Source organism: Bubalus kerabau, chromosome 11 (assembly GCF_029407905.1).
Source record: "Bubalus kerabau isolate K-KA32 ecotype Philippines breed swamp buffalo chromosome 11, PCC_UOA_SB_1v2, whole genome shotgun sequence".
NCBI classification, from domain to species: domain Eukaryota; kingdom Metazoa; phylum Chordata; class Mammalia; order Artiodactyla; family Bovidae; genus Bubalus; species Bubalus kerabau.
This window is the reverse complement of record NC_073634.1, coordinates 47428969-47452201: the sequence shown is the minus strand read 5'-3', so window position 1 is coordinate 47452201 and position 23233 is coordinate 47428969. Positions and strand designations below refer to the sequence as shown.

The 23233-nt window shown below is 45.1% G+C and overlaps 1 protein-coding gene across 1 annotated transcript in view; it reads left to right on the top strand.

Annotated features, from left to right (window-relative positions):
- Positions 1–20747, top strand: part of CCDC138 (coiled-coil domain containing 138) — a 30032-nt gene extending 9285 nt beyond the window's left edge. The window contains exons 7-15 of the mRNA XM_055540238.1: positions 14–133; positions 3175–3252; positions 3360–3467; positions 5015–5179; positions 8064–8180; positions 11043–11235; positions 13063–13239; positions 18546–18684; positions 20221–20747. Coding sequence (XP_055396213.1) covers positions 14–133; positions 3175–3252; positions 3360–3467; positions 5015–5179; positions 8064–8180; positions 11043–11235; positions 13063–13239; positions 18546–18684; positions 20221–20386 — 1263 coding nt within the window. The 3' untranslated portion in view covers positions 20387–20747. The remainder of the gene's footprint in view (positions 1–13; positions 134–3174; positions 3253–3359; positions 3468–5014; positions 5180–8063; positions 8181–11042; positions 11236–13062; positions 13240–18545; positions 18685–20220) is intronic.
- Positions 20748–23233: the final 2486 nt, after the last annotated feature.

The window sequence follows — 23233 nt, the reverse complement described above, 5'->3', positions numbered from 1 at the left end:
TTTTCCCTTCTAGCAACATGATGCAGAAGTTGAGCACTTAACTGAAGTTCTTAAAGAGAGAAATAAGGAAAGCAAAAGGCTGAGGTCTTCCTTTGATGCATTGAAAGGATTGAATGATAGCTTAAAGAAACAGGTAAGACCTAGTTTATCTGTGTTAGATTATGAGACATTCTCAGAACTGTATAGATTAACCAGTTCAAGTCAGAATCTTAGAGCATATTCTGTGTAGAGAAAACCTTGATTATCATCTTTATTTGTTAGCTTTATTATAAAATACTTCTGAATATAAAATAGTTAAGCTAGCTCTTGGTTTCTCATCATCTGTTCTGACAACTAGCTGAGCTATTTGACAACTTGAAATTTTTCAAACTGTTAAGAGCAGTGACTAGATTAAAAACAAGCAAAAGAAAACCTGCTAACCTGGGGACTTCAGGTGCTGAGTTGTAGCTTTGTGCTATTCTTGACCTGGCTGTTACACACCACTGTGTATTTTTGGAGTGTCTGTTGTGTGTGGATCCTGTGCTGGGAGCACAAGCTCATGCCTACCACGTCACACCGCACTGCACTGTGTGTGCGTGCAGAGCTGTGGCGAGCTCACACCCACCGCGTCACACTGTTGTGCCCTCTGTTACGTATGCAGAGCTGTGGCGAGCTCACACCCACCGCATCACACTGCTGTGCCCTCTGTTACGTATGCAGAGCTGTGGCGAGCTCACACCCACCGCGTCACACTGCACTGTGCTGTGTATAGAGAGCTGTGGCGAGCTCACACCCACCGTGTCACACTGCACTGTGCTGTGTATAGAGAGCTGTGGCGAGCTCACACCCACTGTGTCACACTGCACTGTACCTTGTGTGCAGAGCTGTGGGTCAGCTCAGTGCTCCATCATACTCAGGTTGCACCAGGTTCTTGCTAGTTGTTGTTTTTTTTTTTTTCTCTGCTCCCCTTTGCCAGTTTTGAAGTGCAGAGCTTTGTGAAGAGGGACAGGAGAGTGATGGTGTGTTTGTTGTGGGGAGGGAAGCATGGATGAGCACAAACGGGTGAACCTTGGCATTTAGCAGCTGAGGTCCTGGGTGGGGAGCTTTATGGATTCCAGCAGGGGGCTGAATGTGGACTCTCAAGCGTTTGCACCTCAAACTCCTTAGCCAGCTGTGTGTTCTTCTCTGTCTCTCTGATTTCTGTAGTCCCCGCTTGTTATAACTTATCTCCATGGCGGTGATAACCAGGTCCCCCAGTTCTCACTGGATCTGATTCTTTGTCATTTCTGAACTGTCTGCCCTCCCTCAGTGAGAGTATGACCTTGACCCACTTTGCCTGGAGTCCTCTTATCCTTGGAAAGACTGTGTTCTCCCATTGCAGTCTTGTCTCACGCTCTTGAGAAGAGTTTCTGATTGCTAGCATGGGGTCATTGTTGCCTGTACCTGGCTCTCAGGTGACTGTGATCCTGATCGGCATGTGTTTGGTGAGTGTGTAGTGACTGGGGTGGATGTGTGCATTGCTAAGGGGTGGAGCCTGTTGATATGCATAGTGAAAGGTTGAACACTTCACCTGAGAGGCACAGGGAACATAGTGAAGAAGTTAACATGGGAGTTTCCAGAGTACTTGGTGAGATAGAGAGGCAGAATGTGAAAGGATAATATCCACAAGTTGGTGAAGCCTACCAGCCCACAGATTTTAAGAAATTCTGTTAACCCTAAGGAGGATAAATGTTGAGGAACACCATACTGGTACGCTGTTTTAAGATGTGAAAACTTTAGGTAAAGATAAAATCGGAGACAAATAAGGCACCTTACCTTCAAAGAAGGAACAGTACTCCTGGAGGAAATATCACAGACATGATTAACATAAAAGAGAAAGGCTCTCTTTCCTGTCATAGGAGGCCAGGCAGAGCTTTGAGTCTAAACCTGTCAGCACGACAAGAAAAATGCAGCCAGTCTCCAATGAGTATATATGCAAAAATTTTAATATCAGCAAGTTGAATCTAGAGCTACCTAAAAAGTGTAATGTCATTCAGTGGATTTATCTGAGGAATACAGGGGTCATTTATCATTTGAAAATTAACACATCATCTGATAAAAAGAGAAGAATCATAATTCTTTGATTTAAAATTCAGCACCAACTCAAGACAATAACTAGGAATAGAAGAGAACTTAATTCTCATAGAGTATCTACAAAAAGAAACAATCCCGACAACACTCAAATTTAACATAAGTTACTGAAATCTTTTCCCTCTGAGATCAGAACAGGGAAGGTGTTCACAGTTCCTGATTCCAGGGATCTTTGAACTAACATCCTGGTCCATGTAGCAAGGAGAGGTCAGGATTGGGAAGGAATAAATGAGAATTAGCCTCTGATGACGTGATTACGCACAGATATAGTCAGTGTCCAGACGAGCATACAGATAAGTTACTAGAATTAAACAAATTCAGGAGACTATTCGGATATGGGTTCAGTAAAAGTCGGGACGTATGTATGTGTATGGCTGATTCATGTTGATGTTTGGCAGAAGCCAGCACAATTCTGTAAAGCATTTATCCTTCAATTAAAAAGATAAATTAAAATTTTTTTAAAAAGCAAGTGTATTTCTGCATATCAACAATAACCAGATACTGTTTATTGAAAGATACTATGGGTAGTAGCGTCAAGAAGCATTGGCTGTGAAGGAATAAACCGAAGAGATTATACATGCACAGAACACAAAAAACGTGCAAAACGTGATTTAAAAAGCAATTAAAGAGGATGGAAAGAAGTTGAAGGCTGTGTTGTATGTGGGGTGGGAAGCCCCACTAAGGTGAAGAAGGCACTTTTCCTGAGTTACACAGACAGGAGCTCCAGTCCCAGTAGTTCACTACATTGTTACGTGGTTGTGCATTTTCACGTATGTATATTATAGTTCAGTAGAAAATTCAGAAAAAGGACGTTCCCTGTTAAAATGTCTTCATTTAAGATGTTAGGAGGCTGGAACGTTTTTCGTAGAATGAAGCAAACTTTCTAGACACTCTTCATGTTTTAGGGCCCAGTGGTGGTTTTTGCTGTGATCTTTCATCGCGGGTGCTGCCTCTGTGTGTTGTGTTGCCTGGTGATAGACCAGATAAGATATTATCCTAGGAAAACTACAGTAGGAAATCAGCTTGAGGTTTCTATTGAAATGTCTTCTTGTTTTCCTGTTTTAGTTGAATGAAGTGAGTGAAGAAAACAGGAAGTTGGAGGTTCAGGCCAAAAGAGTTCAAGCTCGCTTAGACAATTTACAGGTAAGGAACCTGCTCTGCTCTTGAGACACAAGTGAAATCTGAAATGGCTACCTTGGTCTCACTTCTGATACCATTTTTCTTTAATTCGTGGATACGTACTGTCGCAGAGGAAGTATGAGTTCATGACAATACAGAGACTGAAAGGCAATCCCCAGGCCGCTCATGAAGCAAAAAGTTTAAAGCAGGAAAAAGTACCATCTTCAAAACCTTGTAAGGTATAGTTGAACATTTCTCTACTGTAAAGCCAGGACGTTTTTCTCTTTGTTCTTTCTTTTCTTTTTTTTTTTTTCCAATTTATCAAACATTCTTTTTGTTATGGCAGTATTCACCGTCATAATTTCTTTTTAGAAAAGTACCATAATACTTCAGATATGCTTTTATTTTAAAAACAGAGCAAAATATTCAGCTGCTAAGAATATCAGTGTACAGGGCTCTTTGTGGACATGTGTTTCCATCCCTCTTGGAAATAAAGCCAAGACTGGAATTTCTGGGTCATAAGGTACATATAGGTTTAACTTCTGGGGTGGCCGCCAGTTTTCCAAAGTGGTCATGTTATTTGCACCGTTGCTGGCAGTCTGTTCTATTGCGCCATAGCTTCATCCATATTTGATGTTTCCAGTCCTTTTTATTTTCGTCTTTCCAGTGGGTGGTAGTGATATCTCACTGCAGACTTGCCTGGACCCCACATTCCACTCCTGAAAAGGCTGCCCCAGCCTGTAGCTGCCTCCCCGCACCCACACCCCCATCTGCCGTGCACGGGCTGTGTGCAGAAGGCTTAGTGGCTGGGAGAGGTCCTGTTTTACTTGCCCACCCGTTTCCTGCTGCATAGCTTCCATGTTTTATTAAAGAGGATGCTAGTTGTGGAAAAAAATTTTAATTAAAAAAAATTAAAGTAGAAAAAGTGGAGATTCTTAGATACTCAAGATGATTGTAGTTTTCATCAAAAGTTCCTGTTTGAAGAAAATTGAAAAAGTTAAAGATGACTCTTGTTCAGAATAATGTAACTTTGTTTTCCTACATCTGTTTTTGTTTTTGTGGATTGCTGTCTGCTGAACTATGCCTTTTTTATTACTTTGCTCTTGTACTTCTCTATCTAGAGTTAAATCTGGCATAGTTCCCTAAGGCAGACGTGTGATAAACATTGACTTAAAATGATTAAAAGTGGTTTGAAGGAACATGGAAGTCTGTTGAGTTGAATTTATACTGGTTTTTTATGGCATTTGGTTCTTGTTTTCTTCCCATTTGTGTAGACTCTAAAAGAACAGGGTTTCCAGGAAAAAAATTTTCATGTCTATTTTATAGAATGGTACAATGTAAAGAAAAACAGCTTTTGGGGGAGGAAGATAAGTTCCATGGTGGAAATTATTTAGCTTTTAAAGCCTTTAAATTTGTTAAAATCTTAGTTATGGGTGGTTCATGCCCTTGAATTAAAGCCAATTTTGCTTTTCTTCATTATCAAACTTGGATAAAGAATATTAATGAAAATTCTCTCTCTTGGTAATAAGGTACAGTTCTTTCAATGTCCTTATTGTGGTGGGTCTCCCCCTTCTGTCAGCCAGCATTTAACATGGGTCTGATCTTAACTGGAGAGATTTGATTTGGAATTTCTTCCATTTGGAGAAGCTTTGCAATCCAATGCATGTTTTATGGAAGCAGTTTAGATAAATTATTCCATAATCACCTAACAAATGTAAAACTTGCCTTTGAAGTTTTAGCAAGCTGTGAATTGAAATAAATGCTTGCTTTAATTTTTTGCTTATAGGTATCACTTAATGGACAAGTTTATGAACTTGTAACTGTCTTCATGGACTGGATATCAGATCATCACCTTAGCAAATTGAAAAATGAGGAATCTGGAATGGATGGTGAAAAACCACTCCCCACATTTGCTTCTCAGAGAAGTGATATTCAGGAGAAGTGTGTGAAGGTTTGTTTTTAATTTGAAATAATTTGTCATAACTCAGTAGAGACGTGAAGAGTGAAAAAAGGAAGGCTGTGGTGTGTTTTGCAGGAGAAAAAATATTGAAAGTATTTTTGGTAGAAAGTTGATCATACCAACAGTCTGTTGTAAAAAGACTCATTTTAGATTTAATCCACATGAATTCCTGCGTGTATTTTTATAACATGATGGGAATTTCCTTTTAAAGGAAGACCAGAAATTAAAAACCTACTCCAAAAAATGGCAAAATAATTATATTTTAGAGTTAGGCAGGTAATCAGTGATATGAACAATTCCTGATAATGCATCTTTTTAGGATTCACATCTCACTAAAATAATTTTATTTTGCCTTTTGTCATGAAAGAACAAACTTTTCAAAAGGCTTCTCTTTATCAAAGACAAATGACCATTTTCTTAAATTACAAACATTAATTTGGATATTGATATTCATATTTACAGTCAATATAAATTGTCACTAGAGGTTGACTGTTGCATTCTACAAGAAATACATTAAAAACTCTGAAGATTGGATATCTGAGGTTGTTTGTTTTACTTAAAGAATTATTACATATAGGATGCACTTTCATTTTAGGAAATTGTTTCCATCCTTACTTAAAAAGTTTCTTCTGAATGCCTTTTGTGCTGGGCAGGATAGTGGCCCTGGAGATATTCATAACCTAAGCCCCTAGAGCCCGTGGATGTTACATCACTTTGCCAAAGTGAATTAAAGTTACTTATCCACTCACTGCCAAGTGGAGATTGTTGTTCAGTCACTCAGTTGTGTCCACCTCTTTGCAGCCCCATGGACTGCAGCACACCAGGCTTCCCTGTTCATCACCATCTCCCAGCACTTGCTTAAACTCATGTCCATTGAGTTGGTGATGTCATCCAACCATCTCATTTTCTGTTGTCCCCTTCTCCTGCCTTCCATCTTTCCCAGCATCATGGTCTTTTCTAATGAATCGGCTCTTTGCATCAGGTGGCCCAAGTGTTGGAGCTTTGGTTAAAGTGGTGATTAACCAGGGTGATCCGGGTGGGTTCAGTAACCACAGAGCACTTCAGACCAGACACAAGAGGCTACTGTAGAGTCAGAGGCTCACTCACCCTTACCAGCCGTGAAGGCAAGAGGAGGAGGGAGGAGGGTCATAACCAGGCTGGGGTGACCTTCTGCTAACAGCCAGCTGACCAGGGAACTACACCTCCAGCCATAGCCCGAGGGAGCACCAGGTTCTTGTCGTCATCCTCAAATAAGGATTATTATTTATTAACTTGTTCTGGATGTACACCTTAGAAGTGAAACATTAATCATTCAGTTGTGTCAGACCCTTTCCAGGCAAGAGTACTGGAGTGGGTTGCCATTTCCTCCTCCAGAGGATCTTCCTAACCCAGGAATCGATCCCTGGTCTCCTGTGTCTCCTGCATTGCAGGCAGATTCTTTACTCGGTAAGCCATTGGGGAAGCCAGTACAAAAGTACGCAACTTTGCGTACTTGGGACTTGGTGGAACTTGATGATGGATCCTGTACTTTTGCGGGGTCTCAAGGTTGGCTCCCAGCTGTTGATTTTGCACTGGAATGCATGTTGGCAGCATTCACTCCAGGTAGGAAACCACAAGATCTGGGTTTGCACCTCTGCCTTCTGGCTAGATAGTTTTAGGCAGCTGAGCTGGAGACTAGCTGCTTGTGTCTGGTGGGTGTTGCCACGGGGATGGAGCTCTGCAGAGATGCCTGAACTGGGTGTGGATGCAGGAGGCATGAGTCCTAATTGGCTGATCCTGAGTTGAGGAGCAGGTGACCAGGTGACTGAAAACCAGCCAGTAGGGGTCCCTGAAAGTGAGCAGAGAGGTGGGGGGAGCTGGGTCTCAGAAGTCAAAGAGGGTGTATCAAGGGTTGGGGTCACGGAATAGAGGTGGCTGGTGCGTGGAGAGGGTGTCCCAGAGCTGCTGTCAGAGGTCTGGTGTGTCTTTATGTCTGTGGTCCAATTACATATGATTACATCCTTGCTTTTATTACTTTTACTTAATTTTTATCATTAATATTTTCTGTTCATCATCTCTAGTCCACTGAGTAACTATTCACTTGACCTAGCTATTTCCCTTTGTTAGGCCGTTAAGTCACTTGCATTTTTTTCGAATCATTGTAACACTATTTTTGTATGTGAGCTTTTGGAAGGTTTTATTTTAGGTAATTTTCTTAGGCTGTTATAGCAGAAGTGGGATTATTTCCTCAAAGGCTTAGACTGTATCTCTGTGGTCTTAAACTTTCAACAAAATAACATACTGTTGAGTCAATGTTCTTTTTTAAAAATGTGTATTATTTTTACAAATTAACATTAAAATGTTCATGAAAGACATATAAAGAGGAAAGTGAGCATCTTTCCAGTTACTGAAATCTCACTGTTAATACTTTTTAAAAAACATCTTTTCTTATCTCTCTCAATGTAAATTCAATAGACATATTTTATATAAAGAGGATCTTATTACACTTTTGAAACCTGCTTTTATTACCTCAGACTATGCCATGGCAATAAAGATGTCATTATCAGTTAATGGTTATACATGTACCAGAAGTTTATGCTGTAATCCATGGGATCACAAAGAGTCAGACACAACTTAGCACCTGAACAACAACAAAAGATTCAGATGTGTGTTTATATAAGTTAATCTTAAAATTCTAGGTGTGGTATTGGTGGGTCAAGGAAATATATATGTAAAGTCTCAAACGTGTGTTTCCTTATTGTATTGCATTTAATTTTAAAATAGAGATTTTTTTTGTTAGAGAACTCTTTTCTTTTGGAAAAATAATTTTTTGAAAACTGTAATAATTTCAGATGTCTGAAAACTGTGTTTATATTTTCCATCGTTTCATGTTTAGCTTTTGCCTCTGATGACAGAGCAGCTGCAGTGGTTGCCCTTTGTGAATGCCAGGCTTCACGAGCCTTTCGTGAAGTTTATCTACTGGTCTTTAAGGCAGCTCGATGCCGGGACTCAGGTAACTGTGAATCAGAGTCGATCTGCAGGGAAAGCTGTGTTCAGTACTGCGTGGCTCCCGGTCTTGCTCTGTCTCAGGCTTCCCTGTGCGTTCTCGTCACGTCACAGGACTTTGCCTGCCTCCCTTGCTTCGTTCACCACTTGCTCTTCTTTCTCCTTTTCTGTCCTCTTTCTCAGTGCAGAGGGTATTGTTTGTGAGCTTCAGAATTGTGTAATAAGGAGTTTCACTGTGTTAGGTTATTGTTGAAACTAACTGCTTCCCCCCGCCCCGTTATTTAATTTATGGTTTCTTATATTCTTGAAGGTAATAGAAATTTATTTTTTGTGCTTATGTCAATAAACACACACTAGCTAAATGGGACTGTGATTGTTAGGATAAGGTAATCAAAGAGGGAGAGTTACTCCAGCGTCGTGTAAATGAAGGGTGTGTGTTACCAGCTCACGTAGGGTTGTTTAATCCAAATGTGAGGTGTGTGTGTACCGTGTGCTGTGAATTATAGTAGGTTTGTAAAATTTTATTTCCCCAGTTAGTACTGATACATCCTGATACAGGTTTCGTTCAGTTAAAACTGGGGAAGAAACAAAGCATTGCTGGGGTAGTTTCATCTTGGCCCCATGGCCCTTAGGATGCAGGTGCTAAGCTGCTCCATGCGGGCCTGATGGTTATGTACCGGATGGCTGAGGTTTAGGGAAATACCTTTCCTGAGGAAACCCTAAATATTTTGCCATGATGGTAAACGAGTGAGTGCATGAGCACGTGTGTGGGGGAGCATGTGCACCCACACACATAGTATCATCTGGATGTATTGGTTGTGGGTTGTCTCATAAAAGAAAGTTACATAAAATGATCAAGTCTGTTCAGAGTCACTGTGACTTTGCTGTTTGTATGATGGGTTCTGAGAAAGGTTGGCTGAATTCTTGCTTTCAGCCGTCAAAGGCTAGACTCAGCGTTGAGTGGGACTTTGTCTTCCTTCCGGAATAGTCTCCTCATTCTTCCTGAGACAGTTCATGCTGCCCTGCCTCCAGTGTGGACCCGGTCACTCCATGTGCTCTGGGGCGGGGCTGCCAGCTGCACGGCTTTCTGCTGCGAAGTTTGGTTCCCACCTGCGCATTGCTAAACACGTACTGATGGGTTTTTAATAATTTAGTTTTAACAGTTGTCAAAGTGCGGGTACATAAGTTAAGCTTTTTATTTTGAGGTGATTAGAGATTCTCTGTGGTCATAAGAAATAATAGACACATTGTCCATCTCCCGAAGGTGACGCCGTGCAGAACAGGTGCAGTGTCGCCGCCAGGGCTGCGGTCAGGTGACCGTCCCGTCTCCCTCCAGAGCCTCACGTGGCTCTTCTCATATGTAGACGTCACGGTTTAGAGCAGCGTTGAGCAGGGAGATTTCCCAGGTACCCTGCCCCGCCACCGCTGCCACCCCCCCCCACCCACCAGCATCCCTGCCAGACGGAATCTTCTTCACGGTCAGCGTCCTGCCTGGATGTGCCATCATCCCCCAACATCTTGGTGGTGTGCGTTCTGTGGGTTTTGACAAATGTATTGGAGCCTGTAACCGTTGTTACACTATCACACAGTATAGTTTGATATAAAATTTGATGCAAAAAATTAACATTTGATACCAAAAAAAAATTTGCCCTAAAAATCCTCTGTGCTGTGCCTGTTCTTCCCCACCGCACCTGGTCCATTTACTACCCAGGTGGTCGTGCCTTTTCCAGAATGTCGCGGAGCTGGGTGACACAGTGTGTGCCCTTTTAACATGGGCTTCTTCCACATAGTCATATGTTTTAAGGCTCCTCCATGCCTTTCCATGGCCTAATAACTCTTTTCAGCTGTGAATACTATTCCACTGTCTGGATGGACCACTGTTGATCTATCACCTACTGACAGACATGTTGGTTGTTTCCAAGATTTGGCAACTCTGAGTAGAGTTGCTGTCACATCCACAGGTGGGTTTTTGTGTGGATGTAAGTTTTTAGCTCCTTTAGGAGCTGAAATATCAGGGAATGTGGTTATTGGCTAACAGGATGCTTTGTTGTTTAAGAAGCTGAAGCCTGTCTTTCAAGCGGCTGCACTCTTTGGTCCCCCAGCAGTGCTGAGGGTACCTGCTGCCCCAGGGCTGACGAGCATTTGGTGTTGTCAGGTTTGGGGCTTCGGCCCTCCCTGTAGTGTGGGGTGTTACCCACAGGGGTTTCACCCTGATGACGTGTGCGGTGCTGCTGCTTGTGTCTGCTTGGCATCTGTGTGTCGTCTTGGCTGCAGTGTCTGGGTCGTCTGTGCGTTTTTAATCGGGCTGTGTTCTCTTACTGCTGTCTCTAGGACTCTATCAGTACTTGGATAACAGTCTTTCAAGTGTGTCTTTTACACATGTTTTCTCCCCCGTCTCTGGCTTGTCCTCTTATTCTCTTGACAGTGCTTTCACAGAACAGGAGGTTTTGATTTTCATGAAGTGCAGCTTATCGGTTATTCTTGACAGACAGTGCAGTGGGTGTTGTGTCTGCAGGCGATCACACACCCGAGGTGTCGTCATGTCTTCCTGGAGCCCTCACCCTCCGTCACTGCGTGCTGCCCCTCCTTCCCTGGTAACTGCCTGCTCTGAAGCCTGTTTGAGGCTGAGAACTGCTCCGGCCTCTAGGTCGCTGTCAGCGTGGTGTGTGTTCTTTGTCCATGCCCTTTTCATCTGTGTGTGTCTGCAAAGTGGGTGTCCTGTATTCTGCTTTTCAATCCTGTGCATTTTCAACTCCATTGAATTTTTTTTAGTTGGCTTATTTTTAGTTCATATATTTGATTGTAGTATTTAAAATATCCATTTCCTGACCATGGATAAGTGTACTGAGAGAGTTCATATTTTTAACAGCACTCGACCATGACAGCCACACTGAGGAGGTTGGGTGAAGACATATTCAGAGGAGTGGTGACGAAGGGTGTTCAGGACGTGGCCTTAGAGCACTCAGTGGAGAGTCGACCGAGGACAGCTGCCTTCTTCAAGAGCACCAGCTTGCCCCTGAGATTCGTGTCCACTTTAATCGTCCTCAAAACAGTCACTCAAGGTAAGCCTTCAGATTGTCCACAGTGAAGCAGTTCTTACATAGTTACACATTTTACTTTTTCAGAGTGGACTAGTGTGCTGTTTCATGCTGGGGGCCCGACTATAGTTGCTGAAGTTGAGAAGGTCAGTGGTGGGCTGGCTTCTTGCCCTCCAGGCCTTTACTGATGCGCCTGGATCCTGTGTCCACAGCAGCCTTTGCCACTACCCGCCTCACAGAACCCACACGGCACGGAGACTGCGCCTTTACAGATCCACTGGGACAATGCTTGGTGGGCCGGAGCCCGGGAGCCAGTGAGGCCCAGCACTTATTTCTGTGAATAGAGTTTAGTTGAACACATGTATATTAATCTGCCTCCCTGGCCTCTGACTGCTTTTCCTTGTAACAGCAGAGCTCAGTAGATAGCGACAGAGAGAGCTTGCCTACCAGACAGTGCCTCTGTCTTTGTTCTCTTCTTCCTCGTGGTTATGGTCCCCAGAGTTGTATCAGAAGGGGTAGTGGCTGTCTGAGATATGTGTGAGAAGCCCATACCAGAGTTCACCATGTATCAACATACTTGGTCCCGTCATCAGAGACACAGTGATGTTCATGGCTGGCAACTCGAATGGGAAGAAGAGATAAGCAGGAAGGATTCGGTGCCCCTTCCCCCACTCTGCACAGTCCAGTATTGGACACACCGTCCCCGGCAGTGGCCTTAAACACGTGAGGATGGACATGGAAGCAAATAGTGAAAACTGGTGACTTGGGGATGGTCCATGCAGGTCAGGTGGACACTGGCAGAGAGAGGTGCTGGCTGCCACGTGCTGTGGGCTGAATGTTTTTCCCTCTCACAGTTCACATGGGGACCCTACTCCTAGGGAGATGGTGTCAGGAGACTGGCCTTCGGGGGGTGCTCGGGTCATGGGGGTGGAGCCCTGATGAACGAGACCCCACAGAGCTCATGACTAGAGTGTTAACTATTCTGATCATCAGTAATAAGGAACAATAATGAATGAAGAAAGAGATTTGTTCATGTAAGCAAAGCACATTCTGTGAAATGTGGACCTTGCTCTAACACAGTGTCAGTAAAACCTCATCCACTTTGAAATAACAGGACGTAAGTACAGAGTTCGTAAGTAACGGTGAGGGCCCAGGTCAGGGAAGGGTTATCGCTGGAGTGTCAGGGCAGAAATCAAGGACTTCTGTTCTTCACGAGCGTCTGCATAGACATGATCCTGATGTGGGTTTGACACTTTGTGTTAACTCTTCGTGCACTACTTGCACATTATCTGACCTCAGGTCCATCCTGCGATCAGAATGGTCTGGCCCCCCGGCCATTCCTCCTGGCAGAGAGGTCACAGGCAACCCAAGAAGGTCGGTCTCCTGAGCTCTGGGAGTGGCTCCCATTTGGTCTTGATCTGGAGGCAGAAACCCTCATTTTTATAAAGTTATTTTGAAACAGGTCAATGGGAGCAGCAGTAGCAAGAAACCTCGTCTCAGAAGCAGCTGTCGAGGTGGCGATGGTGATGCTGCTCACAGGTGTTGGCAGGCAGTAGTCATGATCAGACTGCTGAATATTGACTGTTTTCCTTGATATAAAGAAGTGGTGTTCACTGTAAATTCAGTGTTAAACAGGGAATTTCTGAGTGAAGTTTATCCTGTTGTACCGTCTCCTCCCATTTCAGTCCTGACAGCTGAGTGAGGGGCAGTATCTGAATTCAGCCCATCTTTTCTGGTCCTCCAGTTTCTCCTTTTCTCTCGTGTTTGCGGCCGCATCGGGGTCCCCTTCCTGCCATGCCTGTGACCTGCTGGACTAACGATGTGGTCATTGTCTGGTGCCCTGTCTTCCAGCTGACTTCCTGGCGCAGGCGTTTGACTCGCTGTGTCTGGACCTGCAGGCAGACGAGGGGAAGAGCCTGTTCCTGCAGCTGCAGGCAGTGCCGGTGGTGCTGAGCCACCTGAAGCTCTCCAGCCGGGGGCTGCTGCCCAGCGTGATGGACAGCCTGCTGCAGATGACCGTGGAATCCAGTGAGTGTCATGTCCAATAACAGGAGGGAGAGGGGGAGTCCAGAGAGCGTCGAGCCCAGTGAGGGCGGCGGTTTGAGTCTGTTCTCAGCGTGCAGTTGTGTTGTGTACAGCACAGCTGGGTCACGGGGTCAGCAGTGCCGTTCCGAGGTCTAGAGCCTCACCCTTTGTCCACATGCCCACCAGCTTTCCCAGGGGCCTCAGTGTGAAGACTCGCTCACTTTCCAGCCCCTTCTCTGTTCCTCATGTCTGTTGTGCGGCAGAGCAGCCATGTCCTCCTGGTCGCTGGGAGGGAACGTCCCCACCTGCAGGGCACATGGGGACCCAGCCTCCTCTCCTCCCGGAGACCCCCGCAGCCTCCCTGTGTCTCTGATGCTTGAGTGCGTGAAGCAATGTGGTCAGTGGGGTTTTTCTCTCAGCGATGGCCCTGATGAGTGAGACAAGCTCTTACTCGCTGGTGGGGGCTCCTCCCCAGCCCAGCCAGGACTCTGATGGTCTTCGCCTGCCTTGTTCTTCAGACCCTAGGGAAACCCCTCAACTTGTGGGAAGCTGCCATTTTGCTTCAGTGATTCTTCCCACTCTCAGTTTCTCATCTTCCGTGCACGGCACTTCTCATTATGCCTTGAGAACGTGGAACCACAGCCAGGAAGCTCACGCTCTGTGGGAACCAGCAAGCAAGGGCAGGTCCCTGGTAGCCAGTTGTCCCTCCAACCTCCCTGGATGTGGTCTGGGTGCCTGTTTCCCCACAGCGGTCCTTCGAGGAGGCCCTGGGGAGAGCCGGGGCCTGGAGGGTCAGCTGGCTTGTCCTGGACCCACGGCTGGACCGAGGTGGAGCTCGAACTTGAACCCAGGGCTGTGGGTTGGGGAGGGGCTCTGCCACACACTCCCCACCCAGGGCTGCTTCCTCCTGCCCCAGGGGGACAGCCTCTGCTGACCGTGTTTATTCGTGTTCATCTCTTGACTGTCAGAGTTAAACGATCAGACTGCCCTCTGGAGTCTAACTCCTGCCTGCGGGGTGATGGTGACGTGGCAGCTTTAACTGATGTCAGGTCTCCAGCAGCATTGCAAAATTAGTAACTGAGACACAGAGACTCAAGGTTACTTTTTGAAGTAGGTGAATTCCCAACAAGTTTCACAGAACTTTTTTCAATAAGGAAAAGAAAACTCCTATCAGGTGTAAATGTTTGTTCATCAGAGACAGAGCCATCTGAGTGTCTGACAGATGAAGCCATCGTGTAGCCAGAGGACAACGTGATACAACCTCAGAAGTATTGGGGCACCCACAGCACCCATGCGGGAGACCATGTCCGGTTCCTCATGCAGGGCCCAGCGCCTCTGTCCCAGCTGCCCTCACCCTCTCTTGCTCTTCTTCCCGTCCCGTGGGGTAAACAGCTGCTCCTGAGGCTGCTCTCTGGGAGCTGTGCTACAGAGAGATGGGACCCAGGAGACCGGAAGTGATGTAACTTTGAGGGTCCCTGAGTGAGGTGTGTGTATTTGTTGGATGCATTTTCCATTTTTAGCATAAACCCAATGCCTGGTACTAGCCAACAAAGTTTGTTGAAGGGATAAATGAATCATAGATCAAAACACAGCAAATACTTCTCCACTGTTGGTTTTGTTTTGTTCTTTTTAGGTTTGAGGTGGGAAACTCATTTCACCATATTATTTAGTTGCTCAGTCGTGTCTGACTCTTTGTGACCCTATGGATTGTATCCTGCCAGACTCCTCCGTCCATGGGATTCTCCAGGCAAGAATACTGGAGTGGGTTGCCATTCCCTTCTCCAGGGGATCTTCTCAACCCAGAGATTGAACCCACATCTCCTGCATTGCAGGTAGATTCTTTAACTTCTGAGCCACTGGGGAAGCCCTCTTTTACCATTTAACTGTTTAGGAAGAATTGTTGGAAAAGAAATCCTGATAGCACTGGTCTGCAGCTCTTGGGCCTTGGTGGCCCGTGTATGCAGTGCCATGGTTTGGGCCTCGGGTCTGCCACTTTGCTGAACGGGAGGAGCTGCCAGTGGCTAAGCTATGCCTGGTGGTGTCCACCTGGGGTCAGTGTAGAAACGGCCTGAGACTGGGAGGTGACTCCACAGTTGTTTCACGTCTGTTAAATCCCAGAGTAATTTAAAACACGGGGCATGTATTCTGTATGTTTGTTGCACTTCGTCTTCTAGTGTTTTTAGCAGCATTGTAAGATGGTAAACTGAGACACACTGTAACTTGAAAAGTTTATTTGCGCAAACAGCATTCCCAGTGGGGCTTGGTGGGGCCTCGGGCAGAGGTTTTTGTTGACCAGACTCAGAAGTAGAGAAACTTTGTCTACACTAGCGCTCGCCTTAGCTGGCTGTTAGGTTCGCCATTCTGGAGTCTTGTGTCTCAGATTCAGGTGGAGTTCTGGTTTGTCCAGTGGGCTGTGACTGGGGCACCTGAGCCGCCCAATCTGGTGGCCACCTTGTTTCATGACTGTTGTCACGTATTTGGGGGAAGGTGGTGGGTTCCCGGTGCTGTGTTGGAACTTGAAGAAGACCGGCCTTTGGCACAGACGTGGCGAAGCGGTAGGAGCTCTGTGAGTCTGTCCAGGGCCCCCTGTCCATCTGCTGCAGGTCGTCTTTGCCATCCCCACCCTACCTCCCCCAAGCGTGAGAAGTACCAGGAACTGTGTGGGCGGAGTTCTCTGAAAGCTGCTGGGCTACATTTCATGAGTTTGAAGGGGGGTCTGTGCGTTGCTCTACCTGAGTGTGTGTGGTGAGCACAGTGTTATTTTTAGATTGAGGGCTTCTGATTATACGTTTTGCACATGAATATAAATCAGACAATAACTGAGCAGTGTGCTTTTAGAAAATTACTCTGTAGTTTCTTTTTTTCTTCCTGTCAGTGGTGAAAGCTGTCACTCACCTACCTGGGCTTAGCTGTGTAAGAGCATGAGTTTCACTTTCTTGAAGAATTTTCCTTTTCTTGTCAGACATAGTTTCAATAAAATAATTTAAGTTTGTATTTGTATTATGAGTTTATTCTCTTTTGTGCTCTAGAAACCATCTTGTGTTACTGTTTAACACCTGAATGGAACAATGTATTTGAGTATGTTTCTCAGACCTTGTTTTTCAAATAAAGTTTATTTTTATTATAAAAGTAATAGAAGTTGGGAAACTAGCCAAAGACCCAAAAGTCCTTCTGTCCAAAAATATGTACGTTCACAAGCCTGTTGTGAATTGTGCTTTTGCAAGTACTTCTTTTTTTAAACATACTGAAGGTGTGTGGAAACCTTGCCTTGAATAGATTTTCCGGCACCATTTTTCCAGCAGCATTTGCTCCCTTCACATCTCTCTGTCACATTTTTGTCATTCTCATGGTGTTTCAAACCTTTTCATTATTCCTGTGTTTGTTACGGTGATCTGTGACCAGTGGTCTTGATGTTGTCATGGTTTGGGGCAGGAGGGGTGTGGGGGGGCAGGCCGTGACTTAATAATGTGTGTGTTCTGCCTGCATCACTGACTGCAGTTCCCCCATATCTTTCCTCAGGCCTCCCTGCTCCCTGACACACAATATTGAAATTAGGCTAATTAACATACTCTTGCCTGGAAAATTCCATGGACTGAGGAGCCTGGTATGCTGCGGTCCATGGGGTCGCTAAGAGTCACACGACTGAGTAACTTCACTTTCCCTTTTCACTTTCATGCATTGGAGAAGGAAATGGCAACCCACTCCAGTGTTCTTGCCTGGAGAATCCCAGGGACAGGGGAACCTGGTGAGCTGCCGTCTATGGGGTCGCACAGAGTCGGACACGACTGACACGACTTAGTAGCAGCAGCAGCAGCAGCAGCATACCCTTCCAGTGGCCTCAGAGAGTTCATGTGAGAGGAAGAGTACTCCTCTCTCACTTAAAATGGAAAGCTAGACGTGATTGAAGTCAGTGAGAAAGGTGGGTCAAAAGCAAAGACAGGCCTACAGCTGGGGTTCTTTGACTAAGCTGTTAGCCAAGCTATGAATGCAAAGGAAAAGTTCTTGAAGGAAATTTAAAGTGCTGCTTAGTGAACACACGAATGACAAGAGAGCAACACAGCCTTACTGTTGATGTGGAGAAAGTCTTAGTGTCTGGACAGAAGATCAGCCTAGCCACAGCACTCCCTGAAGACAATATCTAATCCAGGGCAGGGCTAGATTCACAGTGCTCCGTGAAGCTGCAGGTGCTTGTCCAGAGATTAGGCTGAGAGGATTCATGAAAATGATTTAAAGAAATATGGCTGAAAACTTACCACATTTGAGGAAAGACGTGCTTTTACAAATCTAAGAATTTCACCAAATTCCACAGCTCAGTGAAGTTCAGAATAAACCCAGAGAGACCCCACCTTGGAGACACATGATAACAAAATGTCAGACTGTCAAAAACAGAGAATCTTGAAAGCAGCAAGAGAAAGTGTGGTCTGTGTACTGTGGAACATTATTCAGCCTTTAAAAAGGTGGAAACTGACACCTGCACCACGGATGGGCTTCAAGGATGTTATGCTGAGTGTAATCAGACAGACACAGAAGGGCAGGTCCTCTGTGACTTCACACATGTGAGGGCCCCCGTGTTGTCATATGTAGAGACAGGAGGTGGGAATGGGGCACAGAAACTGGGGGTTAGTGACTCACGGGACAGTCAGCTGGGGAAGATGAGCAGCTCTGGGGTGCGTGGGGTGGTGTTTACACAACAGCACGTGTGCACTTAACACTAGCAAACACTGCACTTTTCCAAGTGGTTCCAGTGGTACATGTTACCTTATGCATATTTAACCACAGTTTGAAAATTAAATATAAATGAACACTTATTGCTCAAAAAAAATCAAGCAGGGAAAACTATAGAAAGCATAAGTCTTTTCAATAAAATTTTATTAAAATCTTCAATCTTTTCTTTTATGAATCTTTCCCACTTTTGCTTAAAGTTTTTCCTTATTCAGTGGTTATCCAAGCTGTCATTAACATGTAAATGAAATTCTTAAATTTCAGATGCTTTAAAAAAATTACCACCCCAACAGAATTTCTTCTTATTATTAAACACTGCTAAAGCACTATTTAAACAGCCTCCTCTTATGAACTGTATTCTCGATTCTGCTCAGTGGAAGAATCTGACGTCTGAAGAATGGAACTCTGACGTCATTACCTTCAGTTTGCTTGTTCAACAAGAGCCAGTAGATATTTTAATTCTTCCAATGATGGTATTTTCCCCACAGTGTAAGAGTGGAAAGAACAGAAACCCTACCCAGCAGTGGGTGACTGCGCCCTGCAGGGCCCGGCCCCCCGCCCCCTGCCCTGAGCCTCCTGTCTCGCAGGTGCCCTGCAGCCCTTCCTGGAGGCCTGCAGCTGCTCGCTCTTCTTCCGGACCTGTTCCGTGCTGCTCCGGGCCCCGAAGCTCGACCTCCATGTCCTAGAGAAGCTCAGTATCATCCTGCAGAAACTTTCCAAGATCAAGTAAGGATTTCTGATTTCTCACCTTTCTCATCAGAAACCAACTCACTGTGATCATTTAGATTTCTGCTTCCTGCAGTGGCTCCACTGTGATTATTGAATCAGAGTTTCCAGCAAACATGTGGTGTGTTAAATGCTGGTCCCAGGCCACACACTTGGTGACAGAGTGAACCCTGGGCCAGCTTCCTGCAGGCTGGCACGCTGTGATCACAGGTGAAGACGGGGGCAGATGAAGGTGTGTCCTGCTGGTGCTTACTGTGGATGCACTGGGTCAGGGGTGAGAAGGAAGCAGGCAGAAAAGACTGTGACCGGTGCTGGCCACAAACAGTCATGGACGCACTGCTGCACTGGTTTCATTTCATTGCCATAAGTGAGGGCTTTCTTTTTGTATTTCTTCTTTGCCTGATGCAAGCATTGGTATTTAAATTATTTTTTTAAAAAAAGGACATAGACTTCAAACTGTATTTTCCCTGAATCTCGTATACTCTAGTGTTTCTTTTGAGGGAAATCTGAACATCTTCTGTGCGTTGTGTTTTTATGCCGTGACCTCTTGGTTTGGTTCAGTAAACACAATGCAGCCTGAGGTTACTTGTGGCTGTGTGACTGCAGGTCAGCCTGTCCTGCCTGGTGTCACACACGATGCCACACTGTAGTAGATTATTTGTTGTCACGTTGTGACTTCATCCTTAGTTCAACAAATTACTAGTTTAACTCTGGTGTCATTCAGGCTTGTCAGTTCATTGTCTTCCTTTTCTCTCAGGCTGACTGGCTGTGACTGTCTTGATTTGTAATCAGTGAATTCTCCAGGAGGCCTGTGGTCCTTCACCCTCTGTGGTGCCCTGAGGCTGCAGGGGTGTTTCATTCCTCGGAGTTGCCTGCTCCTGGAATTGGTGGAGGTGTAGTTCCCGTATGGCTGTGTCCTGGGCCAGAGCTTTGTAGTTTGTGTTCATTTCAGGCGTAGATAAAGAATTGGAACAAAGCTTGAATGAGGGGCTGGGAATCATTAATGCCCAAGCCAGCCTTAGAGTAAACCTGTAAATCCGCAGAGATGGAGACCCTGGATGTGAGATGGATGGTTATAAAGGTTACCATAGAGGGAAATAGATCTGGACAAGGAAGTAAGAAATACGTTACCAGATACGAGTTTAACTTATTGAAAATGAAGTTGCTGACTGGTTGCTCTGCAGAGGACAGTAGCCAGGAGCTAAGTCAAGAGGCCAGCTAATGGTCTGCTCCATGAAGAAGCTGACATTCCTGAGACATGGTGGTCAGGTACTCGACTCTGGCTGGCTGAGGGCAAGCCTGCTCTGGTAGTGACTATGTGCAGGCTCCAGGGTGATGAATTGTCCTCTTTTCTCCTTGATACTTCTCCACGCTAGGCCTGTTTCACAGGTCGTGTCTTGTCTTTCTCAGCATGTGAATCCTCTAGTTACCTATTTGATTTCCTCTGCTATATATGAAACAGGATGCTATTCACACGTAAGGCTTTCTCACTGTTCTTGGTTGTGAGATGACATTAAGGTGCTCCTTCTCTTGCAGGAGTAATAAGAAGCTCTTTGAACTCTTCACAATCCACCTGATGCTTCAGGAGATACAGAGGACGACGCACCCAGAGCACGCCTTTCTCTGCATCAACCTCAACTCCACTCTGTTCAATTTGGGTCTAACGAAGTGCAACTCCCTGGCCACCAGCACAAACCCTTAGACTGGTCGTTACTGTTTACAGATACTGCATGCGTGCTGCTGCTTGTCAGATTGTAAAAATCAGCAAAGTAACTAAAAGTCTACCGAGTAAAGTTACATATGAGTAGCATCATTTATCATGAAAAATAGAAAAAAAAATGTTAAAAAAAAATTTTTTTTAAGTTTTTTAAAACTTTTAAAATGAAACCCATGGAAGCTGCAGCAAATTTGGACTTTTTCCATTTGGCTCAGGTGGTACTCATGTACACAATGGAATTTTCAAGGCAAATGACACTGGGGCTACTCTTTGTAAAAATGTTTTGGGAAAATTCTTAAAATTATGTGATTATTTGGAATAAAATTGGTGTTTGTGTGGGAACACAGTTAGATCATCTTGTTCCATTTTCTTAACACGTGAAGAGCCTCGCCTTCCATAAGCAGAAGCACATACATCTGAGCTACCATGGGCCCAGCACCAGGGACCTCGCTGCCGTCAGAGGGGAGGGTTGTGGCCGGGGTCCAGGTGAGCTGGTGCTCGGGCCACGGGACAGAGGGTGGACGCACAGAGGAAATCAGATATTACACTCCTCAGCATAAATCTCATCCTGAGATCTGGAGACCTGGGCCTTTTCAAGAGAATATAAGCTGTGCTGTTTGTGAAGCAGAAATCCATACAGAGAGCAGGCTGAGGTGATGTGGAGGCTTTATAGGAACTTGAAAATGCAGAAGCAAAAATGAGCATCCTTCGTCAATGCTACAGGAGGTGGAGTCGCTACAGGAGGTAGAGTCGGTGCTGGGGGCAGGCAGACAGAGTGGGGCTGGTGCTTCTGAAGGGGCCAAGTTCTGGGCCGTGGCCGAGTGGAGATGGAAGGCACCTGTCCCCACCGTGGGGACCATGAGCAGGGGACTATGTGCATACACAGTGTTGATGGAGGGGGGGAAGGCAGACAGAAACCCCTGCCTGCAGGAGAGGAGACTTGCCGGAGGTTGATAGGGAGCCAAGCCTCTGGCTCTGGGGGGCGGGATCTCTGAGGACTTACGCCTGGCGGACATGCCTGTTGTCAGTGAAGACAGTGGAAAAACGTTTTCAGATTTGTAGGTGTTCAGAAGTTACACCACTTACCCACTGTTCTGAGAAGAGAAACTGCACAGATTATTCTAAGCAATTTAGAACTGAGTTTACTGAGTCAGCATCGTACCAAAAGACTGCAGTGAACACTGAAACCACTTAAACATAGGTAGGTTTAAATCATTGTAGTTGGTGTATAAAATGGAGTGAAATGTTAAATTTCTTGGAAGGGTAGACAACAGGGAGAGCAGTGGTTGAGAGTGTGTGCATGAGACGTGACTAGCCAGCATCAGGAGCAGCAGCTGTGGGGCCTGGGGTCAAGGTGGGGAGGGCGAGGGAAGTGAGGGACCCTTCACTGAGTATTCATCAGAGATGGAGTTGAACATTCAATTTCAGTGGTTACTTTGACAAAAGAGGGCTTCCCTGATAGCTCAGTTGGTAAAGAATCCACCTGCAATGCAGGATACCCTGGTTCGATTCCTGGGTTGGGAAGATCCACTTGAGAAGGGTTAGGCTACCCACTCCAGTATTCTTGAGCTTCCCTTATAGCTCAGCTGGTAAAGAATCGCCCTGCAATGCAGGAGACCTGGGTTCGATTCCTGGGTTGGGAAGATATCCAGGAGGAGGGAAAAGCTACCCTCTCCAGAATTCTGGTCTGGAGAATTCCATGGACTGCATAGTCCACGGGGTTGCAGTCAGACACGACTGAGCAACTTTCACCTTGACAAGAATGAAGAAGGCTACAAGAATGCTTTTAGAAAATGTCAGAGTGTTAAAAGCAGAAGAGACGGCTTTTAACTGAAAACTAAAATGCATTTATAGACATGGCAAAACATAGAGAGCCAGGAACATGAAAAGAACAAAAATATTTAGGATAAAAAAAGTTTTTAAAATTATAAATTCTCTATTGCTCTGTTCTGATCAATTTGAAAATTGGATGAAATGGACTATTTTCTAGAAAGATACAAACTCAGAATTGTTTCAAAAATCTTCAATAGAAAATCATTTAAGTCTTTTGTAAGTGTGAAAATTATTTTTTTAATGACATTAATTTCAGGTGCTTTGCAGGTGATTTGTTTAAACATTTCAAAGAGAAGTATTTAAAACTAAACTGGCCCAGAAGGTAGAAAAAAAATTTTAATTCATTTCACACAGCATGAGCCCAACACCAAAAATTGTCCAAAAAAGTATGTTTCAGAAACTTCAAAGAAATAGGAAGAAACCAACACCAACATTACAGGAACATTCAGTTCAGTTCAGTCACTCAGTCCTGTCCGACTCCTTGTGACCCCATGAATTGCAGCATGCCAGGCCTCCCTGTCCATCACCAACTCCCAGAGTTCACTCAGACTCACGTCCATCGAGTCCGTGATGCCATCCAGCCATCTCATCCTCTGTCGTCCCCTTCTCCTCCTGCCCCGAATCCCTCCCAATATCAGAGTCTTTTCCAATGAGTCAACTCTTCGCATGAGGTGGCCAAAATACTGGAGTTTCAGCTTTAGCATCATGCCTTCCAAAGAAATCCCAGGGCTGATCTCCTTCAGAATGGACTGGTTGGATCTCCTTGCAGTCCAAGGGACTCTCAAGAGTCTTCTCCAACACCACAGTTCAAAAGCATCAATTCTTTGGTGCTCAGCCTTCTTCACAGTTGAACTCTCACATCCATACACGACCACTGGAAAAACCATAGCCTTGAGTAGACGGACCTTTGTTGGCAAAGTAATGTCTCTGCTTTTGAATATGCTATCTAGGTTGGTCATTACTTTCCTTCCAAGGAGCAAGTGTCTTTTAATTTCATGG